Genomic DNA, 24,653 nt, shown 5'->3' on the forward strand with positions numbered 1-24,653 from the left:
GAACATTAACAGGCACTTGTGAGGGAAAAATAGTGATAATCGGGCTGGGGGTTTTCCAGACAAAAAGCCTGATGTCAAACCACCAACTGGTGACTAAACACCTTCCTCTGGGGCTGGAGCCCGGGGCCATCACCCCCGGCCTCACTGGCTGGGGACTAGTTTAGCCACCCCTCTCCAGGCGGCCCCTGCAGTCCCCGTGAGGCCGAGCCCCACAGCCTTCGCTCTCCCTTTGTCACCGCTCTCGGGAAAATCCCGCTTCGCTCGTTCCTCGAGTGCCGTTTCCCCGCGGCTAACTGCGCTGAGGCGATGCCGCCATGGCGGCCAAGTCCCCGCGCCGCCGCGGGCGGGCCGGCAGGGGGCGCTGCGGGACAGCACGGTGCCGCCACCAGCCCCCCCCCCCAGCCCGCCCGCCCGCCCGCCGCCATGGCGGCCTTCGCCCGGCACCGCCGCTTTCTGGGCGGCTTCCTCTGTGGGGCCGGGGCGGGGGCTGTTGCATCGTGTTGGGCTGCGTGGCGGCTCCTCCGTAGCCAGAGCCAGGCGGAGCTGGTGCCTGAGCGAGCCCTGCCGGAGGGTAAGAGCCGCGGGTAGAGGGGAGGCCGGGCGCGGCGGCCGCGTGGCTCCGTGCGGCGGGAGCGGCGGCGCCTCAGCGCGGCCCCGATCCCTCACAGACCTCCCCAGCCCCTAAGACCGCTCCCTGCCCTCCGAGCAGCTCCCTCCATCCTGAGGCCTGCTCAAAGGGGGCCGGGAGTTCACCGGGTATCTGGGCCGGGCTGAGGGGGGGAGGAGGTTATTTGAGGATGCTGGGCCGTAACTTGCATTAAAAACACAGCTTCCCCTTGCTGCACCTGCTCACACCGAAATGTTGGTGATACGCGAGGAAAGTGGTCTCCTGTGGGCTCCCGTGTCGTAGTGGGAGTGGAGAACAGTTGCCCTGCATGATCTGGTGATGTCTGTGTAATATAAACACGCGTACGTGTACTTTTAAACACACAGTTCAGGTCAGGCCATAACTAAATTTGAGCTATTGCTTCCCCAGGGATGCGAGGCCAGCACAGGAGGTGGCCACTTGCTGTGCGAGGTGTGGGGAAGGGGCTGTCGGGGGGGGCACCAAGGCCTGGTGGGAATGAATGGTGTTCTCTGCAGCCCAAAGGCTTTAAAAGTATCTGAGCATTGGAAAGCACAGGAAGAGGGGCTCTAAAAACCTGAGTTGCTGTCGAACAGATGGCTGGAGGATGAGGAAATCAGTAAGATGGGTGTAAATATTCCTCCATGAGAGAAAAATGTTACTTGCAAAAAAAAAAAAAGAATAATCTCAAAGTGAAGCTTTCATTCATTCATCAGAGTGTATGCATTCCCAGTGAGGGCAGGACTCGCACCTGTGCTCAACTCTTACATCTCCGTTTGTGAGGAGGAGTGCGATTTCCAGCTCTGAAGAGTGAAATGTGTGTGTCCGTAACTCCTTGTTGCCTGATACGTCCCTAAATATCTGAGAGCTTTTCTTCTGAAGGCCAGCCCAGAGTGATTGCTAGGTAGATGTGTGTAAGCATTAGAGTAGATGAGTGAGCCCTGGAGCTGAGAACGTCATGTAAGGACACAATGAAAAGCACAGCTTTTTTGGTAGAAGGGAGTTTCACTGGATAGCTCTCTTAGTATATTTTTAGGTCTTAATTGTGGGAGTAACCTCAAGTAATTCCCTATACAATATTTACATCCACTGAGATGTTTTTCTTACTGTCTTGTTTCTGATCACATTCATCTTTGGATGGCTTTCTGTTTATTTTTCTTCTTAGAACCAGTAGAAGAGTCTCTGCTGGAAAAATATGGATTCCCTGAAGCTGGAACAGAGACCAGATGTTACACAAATCATGCACTGTCTTATGACCAGGCAAAACGGGTGCCTAGATGGGTGATTGAACACATTTCAAAACAGAAGACACTGGGTATGTAGATGTTTATTTTCTTACATTTATGGCACCTAGAATGGGCTTTGCAGTTCACAGAAGGTGGACCCAGGAGCAGACAGGGAGAAAAATCCTATAGTAATCTCTAGGTATGGATTTTTCAACCCATTCACAATCCAGCTGGAGGCAGCAGGCCTCTGAGTGGATGTCAGCTTCATGACAGCGTTAAGGCTGATGTTGCCAGTGATTTAAAAGTGATCTGTCACTGCAGCAGCCTGCAGCAACCAACGCAGGCCTTTTCAGACTAGTCCCAACAATAGAAAGAACATTGGTATTGAATGTATGATGTCCTGAAGCCTGCAAGACACACTTGACCCAAGGGCTGACTATGAAAGGGAGGAATGAAGAAGAACGAGAGCTACCTTCCATGAGATGTTTCAGTTATGAGTTTATGAAACAGTCTGTAAAGCACCAGATCGATACGGCTGTGTCCGTGTAAACACTGTATGTCATGTTGCAGGAGGGAAGTTTAACTTACCTCTTTTAAACATGAATGGAGAGGACATGAAAAACTGGAAATTAAACTTTTCTTGACCTGATTGAGACCTGCAAAGTTCAATGTTATTGTTCAAGCGCATAAAAATTGCTCTTGCTTCCTTAGCTTGTGTAGTTAGTTCTGTGGGCTGATTTATGTCGTTAGGTACTGCCCCACATGTGTGAATGCTTGTGGAGTCAGTGCCTTTAGTGACCAGACTGTTTTGTCTACAGATCTTAAAGAGATTTCCTCAGAATGGGGAGAAAAGATGAATGTCCGTTTCTGAGATGAAAATGGAGCAAAGGGCATTGACAGTTGTAATTGTTCAAAGCTAGACAGGGCATACCTACTCACAGCAGCCATCATTTACTTTGATGCAGTTCTGTTGTATTTTCCGATGTGCATAATCTAATATTCTCTCCCCTGTTCTTTATACGAGACAGAGGCTCAGTGATTTTTTTCCTGTCAGTGGTGAATGAAGTATAAGTGGTATACAGTCATTGTAAATTAAGTTTATAGCATTAGTTCAGTTTTTATAAGGCAAATTATTAGTAATGGAGGTAACTGTATAATTGTAAAGTGTTTTATGAACGCAGTAGCCCTCTAAATATATCTTAATCACTGTCTTCAAATTACCATTCAAAATTAAAAGCATGATCCTGAAAATATTTATAACCAACCCCTAAGTAGCATCATTGATTCCACTTCTTTCTGAGAAGAAAGCAGTAATTCCAGGTTTACTTTCAAGTGGGCCTTAACAGCCAAATTGTTAGAATGTTTTCCAAATGATCAGCTACAACTAACCTGCAAGTTGAAATTAAGCATCTTGAGGCATTCAGCTCTGATTTATGTCTGATAGCTACTCTAATTGAGATTTAAGGCAAAATTGTGTTCAGGGAAGGTCACAAAAACCTTTCATGTACTGGAGTTTTGAAACTGGAGTTTTGATGCAAAAAAAAAAATTAATGATAAGAACTTAAATGTTTAAAAAACATGGTGGAAAGAAATTAACGTTACATGTAAATGAGATGTACAAATCTGATTACAGAAGAAATTATCATTTTTTTATCAAAGCAGTGAACAGAATAAATGAAGATACATTTTCCATTTTTCAAATTTAATTGATAAATTACACTTTGTCTTAAATACTGAGATTAAATATGATTTTTTAAAAATAAGAATTCTGTTGTTTTGCACACTGATAATATTGTGTTGTTCCTAAGCATCAATCCTGTGCTAATGTATCATGTCACATGCTTTACCAAAAAAGAAAAGTGAAGCTCCTTCCTTTTACCTGCACTGCACAAAGATGCTGTGACCACCTCTCTGTTTTGACATCACCTCCGTGGACATATGCACAGATGGTCAGCAAAGAAGAGAAAATTGCTTACAGGCACTGGGGTTTCCAAGAGATGCATTATCCATATGCATGCTCATTTTCCACCCCCTCCTTTCTTCTTTTTCCTCCTTGCATATTCTGGGGTTCTTCAGAGAGCTGCCCAGCGGAGAGCGTGTACCACACTTTGTTCTCAGCACGGAGCATAAGGAAGCGTAGGGTGCTTATGCGCTCAGCGATAACATTGACATGACAAAAAAGCCAGAGTGCATGCAGTTTCTCTGTGTATGCACAGTCAGCTATAGAAGAAAGAATAATTTTAACAACTAGCAGTGATCACTATTGAAAATTGCCTCTCACGCTGTATTGCAACAGGAGATGCTTTATAAAGTGCCATGTTTGAGGAAAACTCTCCGGTGTGTACAGGCCCTGATTCATGCTTAAATGAAAAGAGAGTTCGTAGTGGTCCTGTGTATTACATCTGTGAAATTATGCCTAAGATGACACCCTGAATTTTATAAAGAAAAAAATCAGTGTGCTGTAGATACTTTGAATTCTATGGGAAGAAGAATTGTGGACAACAGTGATGGTGCTCTAAGCCAGTTATTTTCCAGCTGCACGCTGTGCCGCTGCCTGTGTGGAGCCATTGCACAGGCCTGGCTGAGTTAGCTCTTGCGCGTGCCTCCACTGCTTCTCTGGAGCACCTTCCTTGCTATGGATGTTCTTCGTCCCAGGCCATTCCCTAAGAAAGATGGTGTCTTACTGGAGGTTGTCAGTGCCAGAATAATTTATGTAATTCTCTTCTGACCATCACTTTTCCAAGGAAGCAGTCAGTGTTTGGGATGAAGTGGTCTCAAAGTTGTATTCCACTCAGAGTAATTTATTTTCCAAGTAGTTGACTGGGACTTTACACAGTGCAAGGACATAAATATATGTGTATGGCCAGTAAACCCGGGAAGAAGTGACAGGCTTCCTAGCAAAGATAGCAGCTTAGAATGGGCTGCCATCTCTGCAACAGTTAAGTTAGCTCCCCCCACAAGCCTCCCCCCAAAAAAGTGTTTTGTCTTCCAGAAGTTTTAGGCCTAGACATTTTTTGTGCACAGTTTCCAAATATCTGGACAGGCAGGGATCCTGGAAGGGAACAGGAAAGCTCTACACTTATTTCTGTGCCCATGAAGAACAAATGACTTAAGACTTTCTCTTGAAGGGGTTTATTATTTTAGCAAGTGTAACTTTATCAAGATACACGCATTCTACTTCCAGGCTAGAACTGGAAAAAGAAGAAATACTTGTGGCTCAAATGTAAAAATGGAATTGCAGCTGGTGAGGATTTGTTTATCTTCACTGTCCTAAAAAGTGAATCTATACTGGTTTGTATGTTTAGTGATCTTGCCTTTAATATTAATCTGCATTTATGATAAGGCAAAAGTATTTTGGTTTTGTTTCTTCTCTATAAAACAGTAAGCATGTTAGAATGTCTAGTGCGTAGTGGGGAAGAATTTAGAACTGGAGCACAGATATTTAAGCAGAATTATTCTTTTTTCATGGTTGAGGAGAAGAATACCCAATTTAGATTAATGTGTTGAATCCTTAAGCATGGGTCATTTGGCAAGATGTGACAGAACCAATTTTTTTCATCTTGTTATGATGGTTTAATGATAACCTAACAATTTAGTGTGTTATTCCTCAGGCAATGCAGACCGAAGGCACTGTAAATTCAGACCAGATCCTAACATCCCTCTAATGTTTAGTGCTGTCAATGAAGACTACCTTGGGAGCGGGTGGTCACGAGGACACATGGCACCAGCGGGAGATAACAAATTTTCAACAGTAGGATTTTTTTCTTTCTTTTTCATTTTTGTTTATCAGTTGGAAATGGTCAAAAGACCCTTAAAAATAATGTGTAATGTTCCTTTTGCAGTTTGTTTTGAGATGGAACGTGGTCTCATTATTGACGCACAGACCTGGACTGGGAGTTACAAGGTCTATTCCTGACTGTGCGCTGTAGGATGCTCTCACAGTCTGCTTCAGGCGTCTAAATCAAATGCATCCTTTGGTGACACACCTCTCTTCATTAAATCACACCTATATTAACTTGTTTGGCAGAGATGGTGTGAGTATATCTTGTAGTGCGTAGTGTTAAGCAAGTCTTTGCAACCTCTTGTACATCACATTGCCTGCCTGTAAAATGAAGATGATAACCTTCACCAAACAAACCTCGAAAGTCTTCTGAAGCTCAGTTAAAGGGAGATAGGGAACAATGACTTCATTCTGGCCAACGGGTGCTGAGATGTTTAAGGCTAGATTGGGCAAAGCAAAGATGCTGTTAAGTACTCTTCTGTATTGGCAAGGGGATTGCCTGGATGATTTAGAAGGCTTTTTCCTTTCTGGCAGTGTGTATGAGGTAAATTAGAACCTTCTTTTGCCATAGTTCTTTCAGTCTATAAAATGTCTTCACCTGCCATTTATTTGAGCTGTAGGAAAAGCATGCCCTAATGCCTTGGCTGACTAACAAAGCAGCCTTGGATTTATTGGATCCTCTTGTGAAATGTGCCTAATGCAGCAATTTGTCAATTAAGAAGCAGTTTGAATTTGTATTTCTGCCAGGCGGAATAGTATGCAGTGGGGCAGAAGGACAGCACAGTGGCATGTGGTGGATGAAAGAACCAGTCATTTTATTTCTGCTGGAACTGTCTTTGTGGTTATTTATTTGTTATATCTGGGGAGTTTTGCTGGTGAGCTACCTGTGCAGAGAGATCCTGGACCTGGCTTGAAATGCATTGCGATGATATAATCTTTCAAATATGGGACTGTAATAATTTAATTTCACAGTTTAAGTAGTGCAGGTACTGTTTGCTCATTATCCTAAGGAGTTCTGCCAGCTCATTCACTTTGAAGAAGTATTATGTGAAAAACATTGGCAAGTACAGGACCTATGAACATTCTGGGTTAAGATCTTGGAAATTTTTTTCTCCTGTATTTCCCTGCATATGCATAGTTTTTTAGCGCCAGGTCCTTCGCATTTGGAGATGCGTGAGCTTCAGTTCAGAGGTTTGTGACACTTTTTAAAGATAAAATTAAGCAGATATGTAGATGTTTGACCATTATGGTCTCATAAATAATTTCATCACCTGCATGTTATGTATTTCTAAAATATTGATGAATATTTTTAATAAAACCTTTTCTTGTCACGGAAAGAAAAAGCTGGCCATTAGGCAGTCAAATAAATGAAAAACATGGGTGGAAGCACCCTTCCCATTCAAAAAGAGGAGTAGCTAGTTGCTTCCAAAAGCATTACAAAACTGAGTAACATAGGAATTCCTGTGCCTCTAGAATTGGACGTTCTTGTGCTATGTTTCTGTCAAAAAAAAATAAAGGTAGATACATTTTGCAAGGTTTACACCTCAGTTACGTACCTTTTAATCCAAAATAATTTTGTAGATGTTCTGACTTAGGTTTTATCTGACCTTTTATGTTGATAATGTTAAGAGTAAACTAGAAATGGATTCTGATCCAAAAACTTCTAAAATATCTTTTCAGGTCATAAATGTTTCAATGAAATTATATTCTTTTTTTTTTTCTGTATGCAGAGAGCTATGGCTGAAACGTTTTATCTGTCTAACATTGTGCCTCAGAATTATGAAAATAATGCTGGATTTTGGAACAGGTGAGAAATTACTTATAAATAAACTAAGTGAAAAATATCAGGCAGTGGCATAAATAAAAAATGCTGTATTTATAAAGCTTCTTCACATCAAAGTATTCTGGAGCACTTTATAGGCTATCTGTAGAGATCATAGCAACTTTCTCTGAAATGAAAGGCAGTTCGGTCCTCGCAGTGCAAGAACAGCGTAACAACTACTTTAGTTCTTTATTCAATTAAACCGTAGAGGACATTTATTTAGAATAGATAAAATTACTTCTTTTGGCTGGTGTGGCTCAAGGTACCAGACTTAACATCTGTGTCCTTAATGAAAATTCAGTAGAAGCAAGGAAAGGGTTTAGATCTTGCTTTAACATCTCCTCAAAAAAGCGCTTCCAGCATGAGAGTATTCACATCTCTGTATGTGGACATTGGTTCACTTTGAATTGGAGAACTGAGTGCTCCCCACTGAGTCGTGACTACTTCAGGTCTTAGGTGTTTCTTCGAGTGCTGGCTTCCAAGTAGCTGTCAGGCAGGTTCTCTGTCACTTGTGAACGCCAGCTGGATCGGCTTTGAGGTGAAGTGAGCGGTTGATAAATTTAAACTTTCTTCACGTAGGATTTTTATTCTTTCCTTCCTTTGAGCAGAGAAAAACATTAATAAAAGTAGCATTCATCCAGTGCTACTTGCATAGGACTTACAGAATGTTCAGACTCAGAAACAGGAGGGGAAAATGGTGAATTTCACAAGGTTCGCTCAAGGAAAGGTTAGTAAAATTATGTACAGTATTGTACTAAGTCTGTCAAAAATGCATCATCATTCAACTACACACTGCTTTCCAGTTTTACAAGAATGCGTATAAAATCATACGAGGCATTCAATAAGGTTATACTGTTTTATAGACAAATAAAATGCTATAACATTTTAAGAGAATTTTTTTTGTATCGTTTTAATATCTCAAGTATTTGAGCATAAAATTTCCTTATACCAAAGCTAGGCATTTGTACTAATTCAAGGTTGGAAGCCTTATTTCCCCTGGCACTATCAGCCCCACAATTTAAGCAGCTGTATCACTTTCTCCCAACTCCAGCACCCTATCCCCACAGTTAAATACATGAACAAGGTATTTGTGCCACTTGTTTTGTCAGTCACTTGTTTAATGATAAATATTTTTGAGGATACCATATTTCACATGTGTTGTATTCCTTCCTGGCTTCAGAATTCTCTTCCGTTCTCTTTTTTTGATTGCTTACTTCTTGAATTGTCTTCTGAGGTGCAGGTAGACAATACAGCTTAGTCAGTTTAACAATCTGTTGGTCTCTAAAGTGGTGTTCGCCCTCCAGCCATGTGTTTTTGCTGCTTTCCCAGTTCCAGCTCTGGTACTAGCCTGACTGCAGCAAGTCAGTTCCATTTGCTAACCCAGTTAAACTGATTCACATTTTGTTTTGCTTGGTTATGTTTCTGCCAGATTAGAAAATTGGATCAACTGGTGAGATGAGTGCCAGAGCCAACACAGAAGATGGAGTAGGACTGTTCAGCTGGGGCAGACAAGGGGAGCAGTAGGAAAGGGGAGAGCAGGACTGCATCATTCAGCAAGCTGTTAGATAGTAAGCTATTAGATTGGTTCAGTGGTATGCTCTAACTGCACCCTAGTATTTGTTCCTCATTCTCTTCCCACCAATGTGCATGCTTCTTTCTTTCCTGATGTTTAACTGTCGTTTTCTGTCTTGTTTTGAGTGGGATTTCATGGTCACTGTAATCTGATCTCTGTCCCTGCTGCCACCAAAAGCAGTTTGCTCCCAAGCTGCATTTATTCCCATTCTTTCCTTGTGCCAGGTGGTGTTTGTATTGCCATCCTGTGGGACAGCCTGAGGAGCTGAGCTGCTTGGAAGCAAAGCTGATGATAGCAGGAAAAAAAATTAGCTTGCGGTCGATGCTTTGGCGTGTCACATGGCAGCTCACTGTTACCAAAGAAGAAAGGGCTCATTCCTGCTAATTCTGGTTTGTGTGAGCTGATTTAACTCACTGACCCAGCACAAAAAAAAAAAAAAAAAAGACTTTTTGTGCTAAAGGTGGCCCAAGGGAGAGGTATGAGGAACAGGGATGAGATAGAGAAGGGGATGAAACCTCCCCCTTTCAGAGGCAGCCAGAATAACTGGGCTCATCTGTCTCATGTTCTGATCTGTTTGTCTGTTTGAGTGAAGTACAACTCTGTCTCTATTAAAGGAGCGAGGGGTTCTCAATGTTTGTGATTTCTATAACAGGCTGTTAGATCAAAGACAGGCTATAATCTTTTTTTTAATGTAAAATAGGTATGATCCAGAAACATTCTTATTTGGAGAAATATTTTATACTGTAAACAGAATCAATTAGTATAAGAAGCAAAAATAATGTTCGTATTTCTGGAGTGACTACTTTATTTTTAAACAGTTTTATATAAAAAAAACATTAAGTAGACTTAGTGGGAATGGCACACAGAAACTTTTGTAAGTACTTTGAGCTACGGAAAGAGCTGTCTGTTCCTCAGAGAGGAACATGCAAATCCAGTAATGTGATAAAACCTTTTGAAGTAAGAACGCCACAACCTGCTGTTTAAAACAAGTATTTTACTAATCCCAAGTGACCATCAACAGTATCTTTGTAATGTCAAGTGTGGGAGTAAGTAGAGAACTCAGATTTTCAGGACAGGTGGTAAGGCTACAGAAACCATTTTCAAATGTGTGTGATAACACATGCCTATCTGTAAATAAGTGAACCTGGGGCAAGTGGGAGGTATGACTTGGGCCTGTGTTTTACCTTCTTTGGCTTGCGAGTCAGTCACATGAGTTTGGAAAAAGTCTCCCAAATTGTTAGTAATTCATGTTGCCCTTCACAGTATTGTTTCAAAGATTTTTGTGTTAAGTTTTCCCAGCTGACTTTACCCTATCTGACAAATATGTTCCAGAATGGAAATGTATTGTCGGGAATTGACTGAGAGATTTGAGGATGTTTGGGTAGTTTCTGGCCCTCTGACCTTGCCTCAAATAAATGATGATGGAAAGAAGAGTGTTACTTATCAGGTATGTATATATATTGCTGGGTAAATGGTGCAGTGGTATTACTTTATGTATTTATTTAAAACTGATGCTGTCGCTTGATAAACCAAAGTTAAACATCCTAGTACATGCAAAATATATGAAATGTCCAATGCTAGTTGGAACAAGTTCAATAGAGATGTTATATCTTGCCTACACATGAAAAAGTATAATTTTAAAATAATTTGTTTTATTTACAAAGCGAGACCTATTAAATATCTGTTCACAGCCTGCAGTAAAACTGTTTTCTGACTTCTATAATACATGACAGTATCTAAGCAGAGAGTTAGTGGGTTTTACTGATGTGTAGGCATGTATTCAATCATTTATTTATGTGTTTTAGAAATAGCACAATACAGAGGTAGCGTGGGTTTCGCAAAACTATATAGGGAATATATTGGAATGCCTATGCTCCATTAATTTCAAAAGCAGTTGCTTCCTGATATCCCATATGCATCACTCAGATGAGGCCTTGCAACTGAAGTTCTGAGCATACCAAAGTCAACTGAAAGACTTCATTTGAGTTCAGTAGGTTTTAGGTGAATGCAGTGTAATCACTGGTCCATGGCACTGATACCCCCCTTCTTCTTTTAGTCCCCCATTTTTATTACCTGCTTAAAATACTCTGAAGATTTTAAGATTAATCATGCCCAGTCTCTAGAAACTGTCACTGATATACAGGAAAGGCTATCAAGTTGAGAGGTGAATTTATTATTGCTTATCCTGACTTACTCTTTGTAAGCATGTGTTCAGACATTTGTAGGATCTGAGTGTAGTAAGGTATTCAGGGGAGGGTGTATTAGCTTTCTGCCCCTACTGTAATGAGATATTGTTGCTGTTTTCAGTTGCTAGATGAAAGCTAGCATAATGCAAATAAATGCTGTATTTTGCGCCTCTTGAAAAAACACTTTTCCTTGAAAGTAAGTACTTGGATTAACTGCAGCTTCAGCTCGTGATTCAGCTGTCCAACTAGTTCTCTGAGGAGCAATGAATGAGCTTGCTATAACAAGCCCCTGTTTCGGAGGGATATGAGACACACAAAAGAGCGTTGTTCAGCTTTCAACACTGGCTTGTTTAGTGGTAAGATTTAGGCATTATTTCTCCATTATAAATACACAGCTGATTTCCATTTGATTGAACTTGGAACTCAGTCATAGTAGAATGTAATTTTTCCTGTTCGTTTTTACCTTTTTACTTTAAAAACTGTCCCTTATGTCCCCACCCACACATGTCTAGAACCTTGACTGTGATGAAATCACAACTTTGGGTTTGGGTTTGTTGTTATTTTTTTTCCAAGTTATATGTCATGCATATGAAAATGCAGTAATAATAATTTATCTTTTTCACATTCAGTGGCAGTTCCAAACTCCAGCTCCCACCACATCTTTGTGAGGAAGGTGACAACTGTGCTCCTTTTCAAGTGGATAAATAAGCTGTGGTTAAGGGATATGACCAATGCCACATGATAAATTAATGGCAAAGCCAGCTTTAGACTGGCCATGGTTCCTTGCCACCCAAAGGGATAGTGCTGACCTTGCTATTGCCCGTTACACTTTCCCGTCCTTTCCCTTGTCTGCCAATGCTGATGACTGTCAGATACTTCCACAAGATGCTTAATTACCCAATACAATAGAAAACCATTCATGCTGGATTCTTTATTTGCTTACTGGGCTTGTTTTCTGCTGCCGTAGAAAGATAGAGCGGCACATAGAGAAGTCCAGCACTTACTGATGACAGCACGAGGTATGTCCAAAAGCACATAGCTGGGAGCAGGAGGGAGATGTTCCTTCTCAACAGTCTCGAGCTGAGCATTTGGATTACTGTCATGCAAAATGGTACTGTAAGAGTTCTCTAGGCTTGCACGTAGCTTGCTGGAATTTACTTCCTTGTACTGTCAGGATATTACATTTACTTTTTATCCCTAAAAATACATATTTGTCTTACATAGGAAAGAATTAAAAATCCTGAGCTGACTTGAACATTTTATAACTGGAAATTATTTTCCAGGAAGCAGTTGAATCATCTATCAACTGCTTCACTTCAATCCTAGAATCATAGAATCTTAAGGTTGGAAAAGACCTCTAAGATCATCAAGTCCAACCGTCAACTCAACACCACCATGTCTACTAAACCACGTCCCAAAGTGCCCCGTCTACGTGTTTTTTGAACACCTCCAGGGATGGTGACTCCACCACCTTTCTGGGCAGCCTGTTCCAATGTCTGGCCACTCTTTCAGTGAAGAAATTTTTCCTAATATCCTATCTAAATCTCCCCTGACGCAACTTGAGGCCATTTCCACTTGTCCTTTCACTAGTTACTTGGGAGAAGAGACCAACACCCACCTGGCTACAGCCTCCTTTGAGGCAGTTGTAGAGAGCGGTCAGGTCTCCCCTCAGTCTCCTCCAGGCTGAACAACCCCAGTTCCTTCAGCCGCTCCTCATCAGACTTGTGCTCCGGACCCTTCACCAGCTTTGTTGCCCTTCTCTGGACACGCTCCAGCACCTCAATGTCCTTCTTGTACTGAGGGGCCCAAAACTGGTCATCTTTTTCTAGTTTTTCTCTGGAGAAAGTGTTTATTTAGAAGAGAAAGATTACAGAAAGATGATTGTGGCTCTCCATTTTGGTTTTGAAATGTAAACTTTAGTATTCCACAGGTAAAAATACGAGCAAGCGCTGCATCTTAACTGCTTTTGTTCAGAGTAACTTGATGCCAGGATACGGTGATGGAATAATAGTGGCACAAAATGTCCATGCTGCTTTGGTTATCATATCATTCTGTTCTTGCCTGTTGCCAAGATGTCTTCATCATCTTTGGGTTTGATGACAACTCTGGTCTTTTACGTGTGTTTTATCAGTTTTGGTCTTAATATAAACTATGAAGTGAAGTTCAGTGTGAGATTGAAAACAGTGGATTGATAGTATTCATGTTTTCATTTCACCATTTGGCCACATTCATAAATCCTTTACTCAGCTTCCTACGGTGAGATTCATTGTGTAAATTGATTTGTATTTGAGCTGTATTTAAGTACAGACAATGCTGTCTACAGGTGGGAAAAGTAAAATGTTGATCTGGGGGTTTTTGTTTTGTTTTAAATATTAAATTATTTGATTTAGGTCGTCTTTGTCTACACTCCTAAGTGTAAATAAATACAGGCTGAGAAATGTTTTGTTATTTTGAAATCTCTTCATGGCATAAGTTCTTGTGCTTGCCATTGAAGTTCTCCTTTGGGGACAGAGACTTCAGAGTAGTGTGTTGGTTTTTTTTTTTTCCTTCTTACATCAACACATACACTTCGGAGAGGGAACACAACCTGTCAAATCACTGGAGAGAAGCTCTTTTCAAACCAATACCTTGCATGTAATTGCAGTCATTGTCGTTGATTTTGGCAGTCTGGGATTCTGCCCCTAAACCAAGAACACTAAGAGTTGGCAGCTGAAGGAGAGGGGAAGGTACCGCTTCGCTGTCTGTCTGCTAGGTTCAGACAAGTGACTTAGAAATGAAAGGCTTTAAGTCCTCATTGTTTGGGCTTATGAAGCTGATGTGAGAAGGTGTCCTTTTTCTTTTTATGTGCTGTTTAAGAAGTGCTGTAGTATACACAACAGCGCTGAAACTCACAACCTATAATCTGGCAATGTGACTGTTAAGGCTGAGCTCTTTTCTAATGTTTTTCTTCTCCTCTGAAACTAGAACTGTGGAAGAAAGAAAACACCAAAGTGCTACAGTGAGTGTGTCTGCATTGATTTGTTTCAGACCCTCTCTTCAATCTTAGTTTCCTTGGTTTTGGCTAAAGGAACGGTGAAATATGTATCCATAGCGTTACAGGCTGGTGTTTTTCTCATCAGACATCCAAAAAGGTTATTTTTAGATCACTATAGAAGAAAAACAGAGCATCGGTCATGGCATTGTTCCCAGTTCCTGCTTGGACTCTGGTACCATTTGCTGTTTAATTCCAGAAAGGGAATTAACCTTGAACTCTTTAGATGCCAGCGTTGTTCTATCTATTGGCTGAACTTGCTGTATCCTCAGATATGTTCTGTCATTTCATCTGTCTCCAGCGGAGGCTTTTATTGCAAAGAGTAGATTGATGACCGTGCTTGGTGTCTGAAAAACATATTCTGAGAATATATGTAAAATAGAATGCCAACAGGAAAAATCTGTTGTGTGTCATTGCAGAGGCAGGTGCAGGTTTTTCATCTTTGTCTAGATCAAATCAAAATGACATTGTCTTGGTTTATACGTTACTGTTCTCCAGTGACTGTTGCTTTAGTGATTTTCCTCTGTCAGCAGATTTGGAGTTTGAAATACAAATTTTGCAATAATTCTACTGCATCATGCTTAATGCTCCACCCTTCTTATTCCCAATGCCATCATTGTAAATACTAATTTAAGAAGAATTGGCTATGGTTGGTGAATGAAAGTACAGTTTAGATAACGTTTTGTTTATTGTTTGAAGATGACATTTTTCTGTACTTTTTAGTGAAAATTTAGTGTTCATACTGGTAGCATGTCTGTTGTTTAATTTTCAAAATTGAATGACTAGGCTGGGCCAGAGATGCATGATAATTGTACCAGAAGATATGTTTACTTGTCATCTAGTTTTGTGGAAACAAATTGCACCTCTCAAATATAAGATGGTACTTTATGGTTTTCCCACGTCAACTTTCGGAAGTAGTAGAGGTTTTCTCCTAGCCAAGATACTACAGGGAAAAGAATTCTTGTTGAAGGAGGAAATAAACCTGGGGACTGTTACTATTTGTTGGCTGCTGCAAATGGGCTCAACGCTACGCAGCCAACTAGCGGATCTAGGTCTGTTATACTTGCCTCATAAAACTTGCATTCGAAGGTCTAGATCTTAGATCAGCTGGTGTAAATGACTAGAGCTCTGTCAGCCCTAAATTTAGACATGATGTACAAATGAAAATAATAGACACTGGGTTAAGATTGGAGGAGAAGAGACACCAAAGGTGCAGGATAAATTTATACGGTTGTGTTTATTTAGCATGGTACCCATCCCAAAGGTCCTTTTATTACAGGAAGAGTAGTGATAGGGCCTGTAGTGGATTCAGTGTTAAGTAACCTGAATGAATTCTGTGGAAGTAGTAGTCTGTCATCATGTAAATACAGTATCATCGTGCTTATACGCACTCTCTTTATTTAAAAAAGGGGGGGATTGGGGTGTCTGTCTTTTAATGCTATAACTGTATTTAGGCACAGCTCTCTTTTCTTTTTTTTTTGTACCATCTCTTCTTTTTTACTTTTTTTCTTCTTTCTTTCTTTTTTAGGATTATCTAATGGTTTGGCAAAGCAATCAGACCAGCCATAACAAATTAAATTTTCCTGAAGTACATACATTTGCATTTTGGAGGGCTTGGCTGTGCAGTGTTGTTGCAGACTGTTACTGGGATTTTTATCTGTAGTATTTTTTATTTTCTGTATTGCTAGGTCTTCCTTCACACCCCTCAGTTCTTCTCAATGCCATCTGACAGAGTTCTCTCAAATATTGGGGGAAAAACACTAGCAACAGAATCAGTGCTCACACAAATCCAAAAGGAACTGAAGTGAAGGTAGTTAATGGTGTCACAATGATCAAGTAAATAAAATTATACTGATAGCAAAGGGAATTTTTTTATACTGCCAGAAAGTCTATTTCTATACAGAATTTAGTATCAAATTATAAGAAAGCTCTGGATTGTCAAACCTGGGGTCATGTCAGCAGGAATGATATTATCTACGGAAAACATCTGATGGGCCTGGTCAGTATCATGCCTCAGGTTACAGCTAAAACAAAACAAATGCCTATTCAGAGAAAGCTACAGTCTTATTTTGGGTGGCAGGAATGATGTCCTTGATTTCTGTCCATCAAGAAATGTGACAGAAGTCTTAATTTTGTTATTGCCAGATGCAGATGGAAGTTCTGTTATGTAGAGAATTGCATGTATGCATGCTTGTTTTCAGTCAGTCCTGGCCCGCAGTATGGCTTAGTTCTAAACTCTCGTTATACAGAGAGTGAAGTAACGGTTACTGGAGTGCAGAGGGAATTTCTGGAGCTATCATTTTAATGTATTTGATGATAGTACCGTCTGATGCAAGGACTCTTCAGTATATACTGGCAGTTAAGGCATGATTGAATGTGATTTCTGTTTACCCGGTTCTAAGAGAATCTCAGATAATTTGCAATCCAGAGCTGGCTCTCGCTGATGAAAGGCTAGTGTCTTCTGCTGATTCTCTTCACGGTTGATTTTCATTTTCTAGTCACTAGGTGGCAAAATACTACTTTGGGATTCATGAGTCCTTTCTTTTAAAAATTACTCCTACCCGTTCAGAAGAAGATAACTTTCTTACTACTGTGGGAAGCTGTAACAAGTCCAGTATGAAATGAAAATATGATAACATTTGTGTATGTTTTAAAATTCCTAGTAACATTCTGTTTTCTTCTAATATACTCTCAAGTGTTCTGCCATTACACCTTATGTATTCCTTTTTTCCTGTTTATGTAAGAATGGAATTTTCTTTCTCACAAACTCCAAACTGTCATTTTTTGGGGCTGCTTTGCCCTGTATTTATCTGACTACCACCATGAAGGTGAAATTTGTTAATGCCATATTCTTAAACTTACCCTAGATGCCATTAGCAAATGTCCTCATTATTTATTGTGGTACTTAAGCACTCCACAGATATTATGAAATTTGTCCTTCCTCCAATATTAAAAACTATGACCAAGAACAGTTTAATGATTTGGTGAAAATCATGAGGAAAGCCAAGCTTAAGACAAATCCCCATCTAGTGACTTAGCTGTGAGACCAAATTTATCAAAGCTCACTGAGTTCTCTCTGGTTTAGGAAATCATGTTACTTCTGCCCTTATCTTCATCTGTCCCCATGAGCTCTTTAAGTTTGTATAACTGCTTACCAACACGTTTGTTGTTTTAGCAATATGTAAACATCTTAAATGTCAGGAGTTGCATACATTTTAATGGCCTGTCCTCATGACAGCTGTCCACATTTAATTGGGCATGGAGGAGTATAACAAATTTATACACACTTGTGGAATGTCAATAACAATGTCAATAATAACAAAAAAGAATAAACACTATGCTGAAAATGACATTATCATGATGTTGCATTATTAGAAGACACTGGTTCAGTCCTAGGGCTTCAGCCAGCACCAGATCACTAAAGAAAACAAGCAAAGCAAAAGTGAAAGGAATAAGCAGCTGCAAAAAGTTAGGGCAATGAACATTTTTATATTTAACTGGACAGCAAAGAGAATAGTGTCTGAAATTTCACATGATGATGGGACAGGAATATATTTAATGCTATAAAAAGAAGGCTTTTAGCTTGAGTGTTGTTTTTTCTGTTATGAGGCTGTCGAAAATCTGAGAGATTAAGAAAAATTTTATAGGAAGAGCAAAATGGAAATTTTCAAAGGATTACACAAAAATTTACCTTGTGGCCTGTTATCAGCACGATGTGAAAGCATGTGGGACAGCAGGGATTTTCAACAGGCCATTGCTGTATTTTCTTGCTTGTATTAGTGCATGAGATTTTTTTTTTTTTTGAATCACAGATACTATTAAAAACTGTTGCTCTTCTCAAGCTGGGACAGATAGCTGTTTCAGACATTGATTGCTGAAAGATCATCTGCTGCCTGTGGATAGACTAGCACAAATCAAAGTCAGCATCTGCGCATGGATAATCTTAACCCATTTTCTATTCTTTTACAATAGGAGCATATGCTATCTGCCTTTGCTAAGCATGCATTGAGATAAATGGGATGGTGCAGATCAGAATAATGATTCAACTGCTGTAGTTGGGCAGGAGAATCCTCTAGGTGGCAATAGGAAATGAATTGTTGAGTTTGGTTTTCCTACCTATTGCTTCTGTTGCAAACTTCACTTCTGTGGAATCACACTTTGCTTCTTTCCATGGCTGTTGACCTGGGGGGGGGGGGGGGGCAGGGAGGCAACTCTGTGGAAACATTCATCTGCAGCTTCTGTATCTACTACCATAAAAAAGCAAATTATGGTGTATTGCAGAGCATAATGATGGAAATATGGCATGCTCCAGAGCTGCATTTCCTTTTTAACAGAAATCACTGGGTCACACTGCCTGCATACATTGTTGGTGGTGCATCCTATGCATGGTTCACAGAAGTGTTAAACTGCGGAAAAACCCATATATATTGTTTGTCATGCATATTTACTCTGTCAGAGAATCAGGCACCCTCCTTTGATGGTATTCTGCTCCAGCAGAATGACCTGGGGGTAGACCTTTTTATGCCGTGTTTTGTGTAAGGAAAGGACTGTTGTGGACTCTGGCCGTTTGGCAGGCTGGAGTTTGTTTTAATTACTTTAACAGTATTAGAACTCAGTGAAGTAATTACAGAAGTAGTTTACTGCTGTTCAGAGGACTAGTATAAAGCCTGTGCACTACTTAAATTTTATTTAAATCCTCAAAAGAGAGCTTATGTGGAACCGAAGTGCTACATAAATTACATGTATGGCCATTGCCTGTATGGAGTTGAGTTGTATTTAGAACTACATTTCTCAAAAGGCCAACCCTTCCTTCATTTTGAACTAGTCCTCTCTTTCCTTCTTTCCTTCCTTCCTTCCTTCATAGGGGCATATACTATGCATAAATGTGGCTTATTTTGCATAGAATACATATATATATTTGCATATTACATAAGCACAGGGTCTGTTTTCCCTTAACACCCACGTCAGGCATTCAGCATTTCCATTTCATACCTAACTATTCTATGTGCAGCTCTATTCATTCCCCAGCCTTTCTATCCACCCACTCAGTCCTCAGACTCAATCCCCTGTTCCCTCTGCTAACTCACTCAACGCGCTTTCACCTGTTTGTTTTACATATGCCATATACCCCCTAATTGGAGATACTTGTAGCAGCTCCATCTGCGTGTTCACCCTTCCTTTAGTCTTTTATACAACAGACAGAGGATGCTGGTATGTGTGTGTGTGTGGGAGGTGTTGAGAAGGGCAGGGAGCCGAGCTAAGGAGGACCTAGTACATATAGATGTATTTATAGTGGGAGAAAGTATGTGAAGAGGCCTGGAAAAGGCAGTGAAGACCATACTGCACAGGAGTGCTGCAGGTCAGGAGATGGTTGGCCCAGGGAGAATCTGGGGAACTGGGTTTAGTCTCACTAGTGCCTTCTCTTGGGAGGCTACAGCAGCTTCAGGGCACAGCGCAGCTGTGCACAGCGTCCTGCTTCTCTTCCACCCTGCCCTTGGAGTGTGCAGGAGGTGGGATTGCCACCGGTGGGGTGCCGGCTCTGCAAGCTCACTGCTGCAGGGGGAGAAAAGGAACACCAGCATTTGGCCTTCAACAGTGTCAGTCACTGCCTGTGCTTGGGTGAATGTGGAAATAGGAATTCCCTCCTCTCCCCCTCAGGGCTTTTCATGCTTCTTGGCTCCCTCCCTCTCAATACGTTGCATATACTCCCCAGTGTGGGTGCCACCTATTTCAAATAGGTTAAACTCCCAACACCATTCATTTTGTAATTCAGTTTTAACCCACCAGATATAACAGTGTGTTGATGCGTAGTTTTTAGTATATTCTAAAATTACCTGTGCATCAGTCAGTTTTGATTATGTATGCAGTTGATCCTGAGGAGCTGTAACTCTGGTTTCACCCACACTGAATGCTAAATGCAAAGTGCTTTGACACTCAGGAGCTCTAATTTCCCTATCAAGACATCTGTCGTCATTGAAAGGGAAAGTAGATTTGGCATAAGCAATTTATTGCTTACCAGTTTCAGTGACTGTTAGATGTCTAGGCAGAGCTTTATTTAGGAGAAGGCTGGTGGCATAAGCAAGATGATTTTTGGAAAAAACCCCCCACCAAAACACAACAAAAAAGTTTATAACAAAGCCATTAAATAGCCTAGTTTAGGGAAGGGGAGGAAAATACTCTGTAACAGAATGAAGAAATCTAAGAGCACATATTTGCCAGAGGCAGTAGTAATGTTACTACTACATTATTGTACAAAACATGAGAAAGCTTTTTTTATCAGAGATTTCCCTTTCTCCTGAACTTACTTTCTCTGGTTTTGGTCTAACCAGGAAGACTTAAAGACCAGTCACTTAAAAAACTGGCAACAGAAGCAGAAGACACACTTGAAGCACAGAAGGAATTCATAACGGAAATTAGTTAACTGTTGGAATAGACTGATGTGAATCTTGGTTCAGTAGCCACAGGCAAAATTTAGTTTTAAAAACGTATTTTTGTTTGCAGAAGTACTGAATACTCTCAGAATAAAGCATACACAGGAAGTGTTTCTTTTGTGATTGAGTTATACCAAATATATGAATGGACAAAGCGTGTCTGAACTGATATACTGGATTAGTTTGTAAAATACTTTCAATTAATGTGATCGGTTGTGGCAGTGAAATAAATACCTGCTTTCTCTGAAATTGTATTTTAAGTGTATCTAACAAAAGCTGTCAAAAAATCAAAACAAGCAGTCTTTGCTGTTGCAGGTGTTGCAAATACTGGAATTAGTACCAAATTACTGGATTCTATGTATAAAACAAGATGCCTTTGTAGTTTTTGTAAGGCATCTGCATCTTTTTTTCTGTTGTCGTTGGAATAAAAGTACGAATTTTAGAAGGGTAGTTATACAGAAGGGTTATGCAAAACTCAGATTTTCCATATGTGAGCTTATTATACTTTGTCGGCATGGCAGATTCAGTTCAGCAATATTGAAGGGAAAAAAAAAAAAGCCTAATACAGTGCAAGCATAAGCATTACTTTTTGAATACTGGAGAGATTACTTTTGTCAGCAATAGGTATATTCCCTTGGACTTACTCCTGACACAGGGTCGGGTGTCTACTGTATACATATGTGTGTGAGCTTTTAACAGATTTCACGTGAATTCAGAGTCCTGATTCTCCCCTCCTGATGCTTCAGTTAAATTCCTGGATCCTGGTCTGAGTGACACAGCAGGAAACCCAACATGTACAAGCTCTTAAGTTGAGTCATAGTGAATTTATGGAAGAAATAGGTGCATTTTCTTGGATAGACTTTTCTTCCAGGATACTGAGTCACTGAGTGTACTTCTTTATATCCAGGTCCCCTCAAAAAAACACTTGCTTAAGTAACATAGCTGTTAAATACAGCCTGTCTATGGGTAACAGAGATACAAAAAATAACTGACAGAAGGTAAGTTAGAGTTGGTTTGAAATACATATTAAAACCCACATGATTTGGAACTGTCAGGTCTGGAATTTAGCATAGAGCCACTGTTATTGAAACCAGCCTTCCAGGCATCAACAATGTGATGCAGTATGAGAATGGAGCTCTACCATCCCTTCCAGTCAGCTGCACTTAGAGATCTGCACCAAGATTAGGGAGCTGGGCTCTTGGCTGACCTCCTGTTTCCGAACATGTTTTCCAGATTTGGTTCCAGTCCAGTTTCAGCCATAACTGAAGTTGTGTCTGCTTGGGAGATTTAAGTGCATTTTTCTACCAGAGCTCCTTGTCTCAGATCTTTACAAATATTTAGGCAATTACTGACTAATCTTCTGGCCTTTTGTCTGCATCATTCTTCTTAACAGTATAATACAAAGTCAGTGGTGGTATGAGAAAGGCAGAGAACCTTCTGGGAAAGCCTCCTACCAACAGTGGCCAAACCACCCTGCAGTGAGGTGTTCTTTGCCTCGCTTTTCCTGTCTGAAAGAGGTTCAGGCATCAAATAACTAGCTCATTCCAGACCAACTATATAAGGAGCTGCAATTAGATGGTGCTTTCCAGCTCAGCTTCTAGTCTGATAACATTGCACGTGATTTTGATGTGTAGTTACATGCTGTGACTCCTTTTTAGAGGTAGTGGAATTAGTCTCGCATCATCTCCTCTGCCCCCTCAACTGGTAAGATCTGTATCTGTAACATAACTTTCCTTTTGACAGGTAATTGGAAAGGACGATGTAGCTGTGCCATCCCACCTATACAAGGTGATCCTTGCCAGGCGGAGCAGGACGTCTACAGAGCCCTTGGTACTGGGGGCTTTTGTGGTGCCAAACGATCCCATAGGCTTCAGTCACCAGCTGACTGAGTTCCAAGTAAATATTGAAGATCTGGAAAAAATGTCAGGTTTAGTTTTCTTCCCCCAGGTGGACAAAACCAAAGATGTTAAAAATATCTGTGAGGTGGATACCTGTAAACTGATGGGCTTCAAGGAATTTACGTTGTACATCACTGCTCGAAAAGTGCAGAGTGCCCGTACATTGCACCGCTTGGAGAAAGCCATGTCAGAGTTAAGGGAGGCAGGAATTGAGCCTGATGAATATCTTCTAAAGCTTCACAAGAAAAAGGAAGAAGAACTACTGCAGGAAAAACAAGTAGCAGCTCGAGAGGGGAAAGCTGGCTGAGTACTTGTTGAGGAAGATGTTTGGGGTTTTGTACTTTGAAAGGGGAGCTGAAGGCAAACACAAAGACAAGGGCTCTCTGAATTATCCCTTTTTTGAATTGTGAAAACAATAAAGAAACATTTGGAAGCTGATTGGTTTGGAATAACATTCATTCTTGTGTAACGTGATGCATGTGGGAAATGAAAATGACCCCTTTCTGGCATTAATAGATTACTGGACCTCCAGAAAAGGCTTTGTGCTATTTTCCAAGTGAGACGTCAGACTTGGGGTTTGTATGGAATCCCTTCTAGGAATATTATAAAAATAGGCAGTAGACACCTTGGGAGTATAACTAGAACATGTTTAAATGTAATTCCGCCTGCAAATGTCTTTCATTATGATGCTGTAGAAGCAATGGTACTTTCTGGGATTTTTTAAAAATTAAATTAATTTAGAAATATTTCATTTAACACTCTTTTATTAAGATCTGTAAGGCATAATCTGAATCCCTTACAGTCTTTACTTAGTTGTGTTAAACAAACCAGATTGTCTTTTACCTCCCCTGACCTTGTGTGCTTTGGATAGTTTAGCATGTCAGTAGCTGTCAACTGTTGTCATTTGCAGCGGACTTCTTCCATTTGTGTATAATTCCGTAATTTAAAAAGACCAAAACACAACAGAAACAGAGTTTACACAAGTTGCTACCAGTGTAGATTGGGTCTTCATAAATTAATGTAAGCTTAATATTTCATTTTCACCACTAAGTTTGGATAAAAGTGCTTTTTTGCATGTTTGATTTGAGAGATGAGCACTGCTTTCTTTCTGTGGTAGTCACTCACTGGCTTTTTTCCCAGCATCAGTCTTTGGTCTATAAACTTTGCAACAAAACTTCTACGTGAAAGCAGAAGAGTGACTAAAAATGCATTTCCAGTTCTGTTTCAACAGCAACTGAAGTTGCTCGGATTTGCCTCTGCTTGGGAGATTTAATGACATTATTTGTGTATACATCTTGAATTTCAGACATACTTGTCTATACATCAGGCATAAATTAGTGTAACTTGTATCCTTGGAGATTTTTCATCTGGAAGGAAAGAGTAAAAACTGGAAATACTTAGATTTATTTTTTTTTTAATGGTAAGAATCTATATAAATTTGGAGTTGTGCCACAAAAACACTTTCAGTTGTTTTAACGTGTGAGTTAATAGTTTCTGAGAAGGGTCATGTGGTGCCAGGCTGACTTGGGCTGTTTTCATGAAGGATGTATCAGGAGTATTATTTGGATGTTGAGAGTCATCGGCTGGATGTTCTAAAAACTGTCTAGTTTCCTTCATCTCAGTTCAGTTGCAGCATCCAAAAGTAGATCACTTTATAAAGCAGTTATGGTTCCCGCGACACTTTTGCGTTTGCCAAGAACACATTTACAAAATCCAGACATTTAAAACCGGAGAAATGTGACTAGCTAAGGACATCATAAAAGCTTACTGCCCACATAAATTAGAGAGAAATTGGGTGAAATCCTGACAAAACGTTTGCTCATTTCAATTTTAACCCAGAATTTTGGTTGTTAATCCTATCAGACGGAACAAAAACGGTTTATCGTGAAACAACAAGCTACCTCTCCCTTTGCAGAACATGGGAGAAGTCCGTGTGTGTTGCCTGGAATAACAAAGTGCCAGTTACTTCATGTGCCTCTGGATGGTCTTGTGCGTGCTTTGCTAGAATCTGAGCAGCCTTCTAGCACTGCCATGGTGTCACCCTTTGGAAAAGGTACATGGTCATTGCTCTTTGCATTGT

At 40.5% G+C, this 24,653-nt stretch overlaps 1 protein-coding gene across 3 annotated transcripts in view; it reads left to right on the top strand.

Annotated features, from left to right (window-relative positions):
- Positions 1-386: 386 nt before the first annotated feature.
- The window catches only part of EXOG (exo/endonuclease G), a 30,253-nt gene continuing 5,986 nt past the window's right edge, over positions 387-24,653 (top strand). For all 3 annotated transcript variants that reach the window (XM_054815833.1, XM_054815834.1, XM_054815835.1), the window contains exons 1-6: positions 387-571; positions 1,791-1,940; positions 5,463-5,602; positions 7,363-7,439; positions 10,360-10,474; positions 22,419-24,626. In XM_054815833.1, the coding sequence (XP_054671808.1) occupies positions 424-571; positions 1,791-1,940; positions 5,463-5,602; positions 7,363-7,439; positions 10,360-10,474; positions 22,419-22,880 (1,092 nt within the window). In that variant the 5' untranslated portion in view covers positions 387-423 and the 3' untranslated portion in view covers positions 22,881-24,626. The remainder of the gene's footprint in view (positions 572-1,790; positions 1,941-5,462; positions 5,603-7,362; positions 7,440-10,359; positions 10,475-22,418; positions 24,627-24,653) is intronic.

This window comes from Grus americana, chromosome 2, assembly GCF_028858705.1.
Source record: "Grus americana isolate bGruAme1 chromosome 2, bGruAme1.mat, whole genome shotgun sequence".
NCBI classification, from domain to species: domain Eukaryota; kingdom Metazoa; phylum Chordata; class Aves; order Gruiformes; family Gruidae; genus Grus; species Grus americana.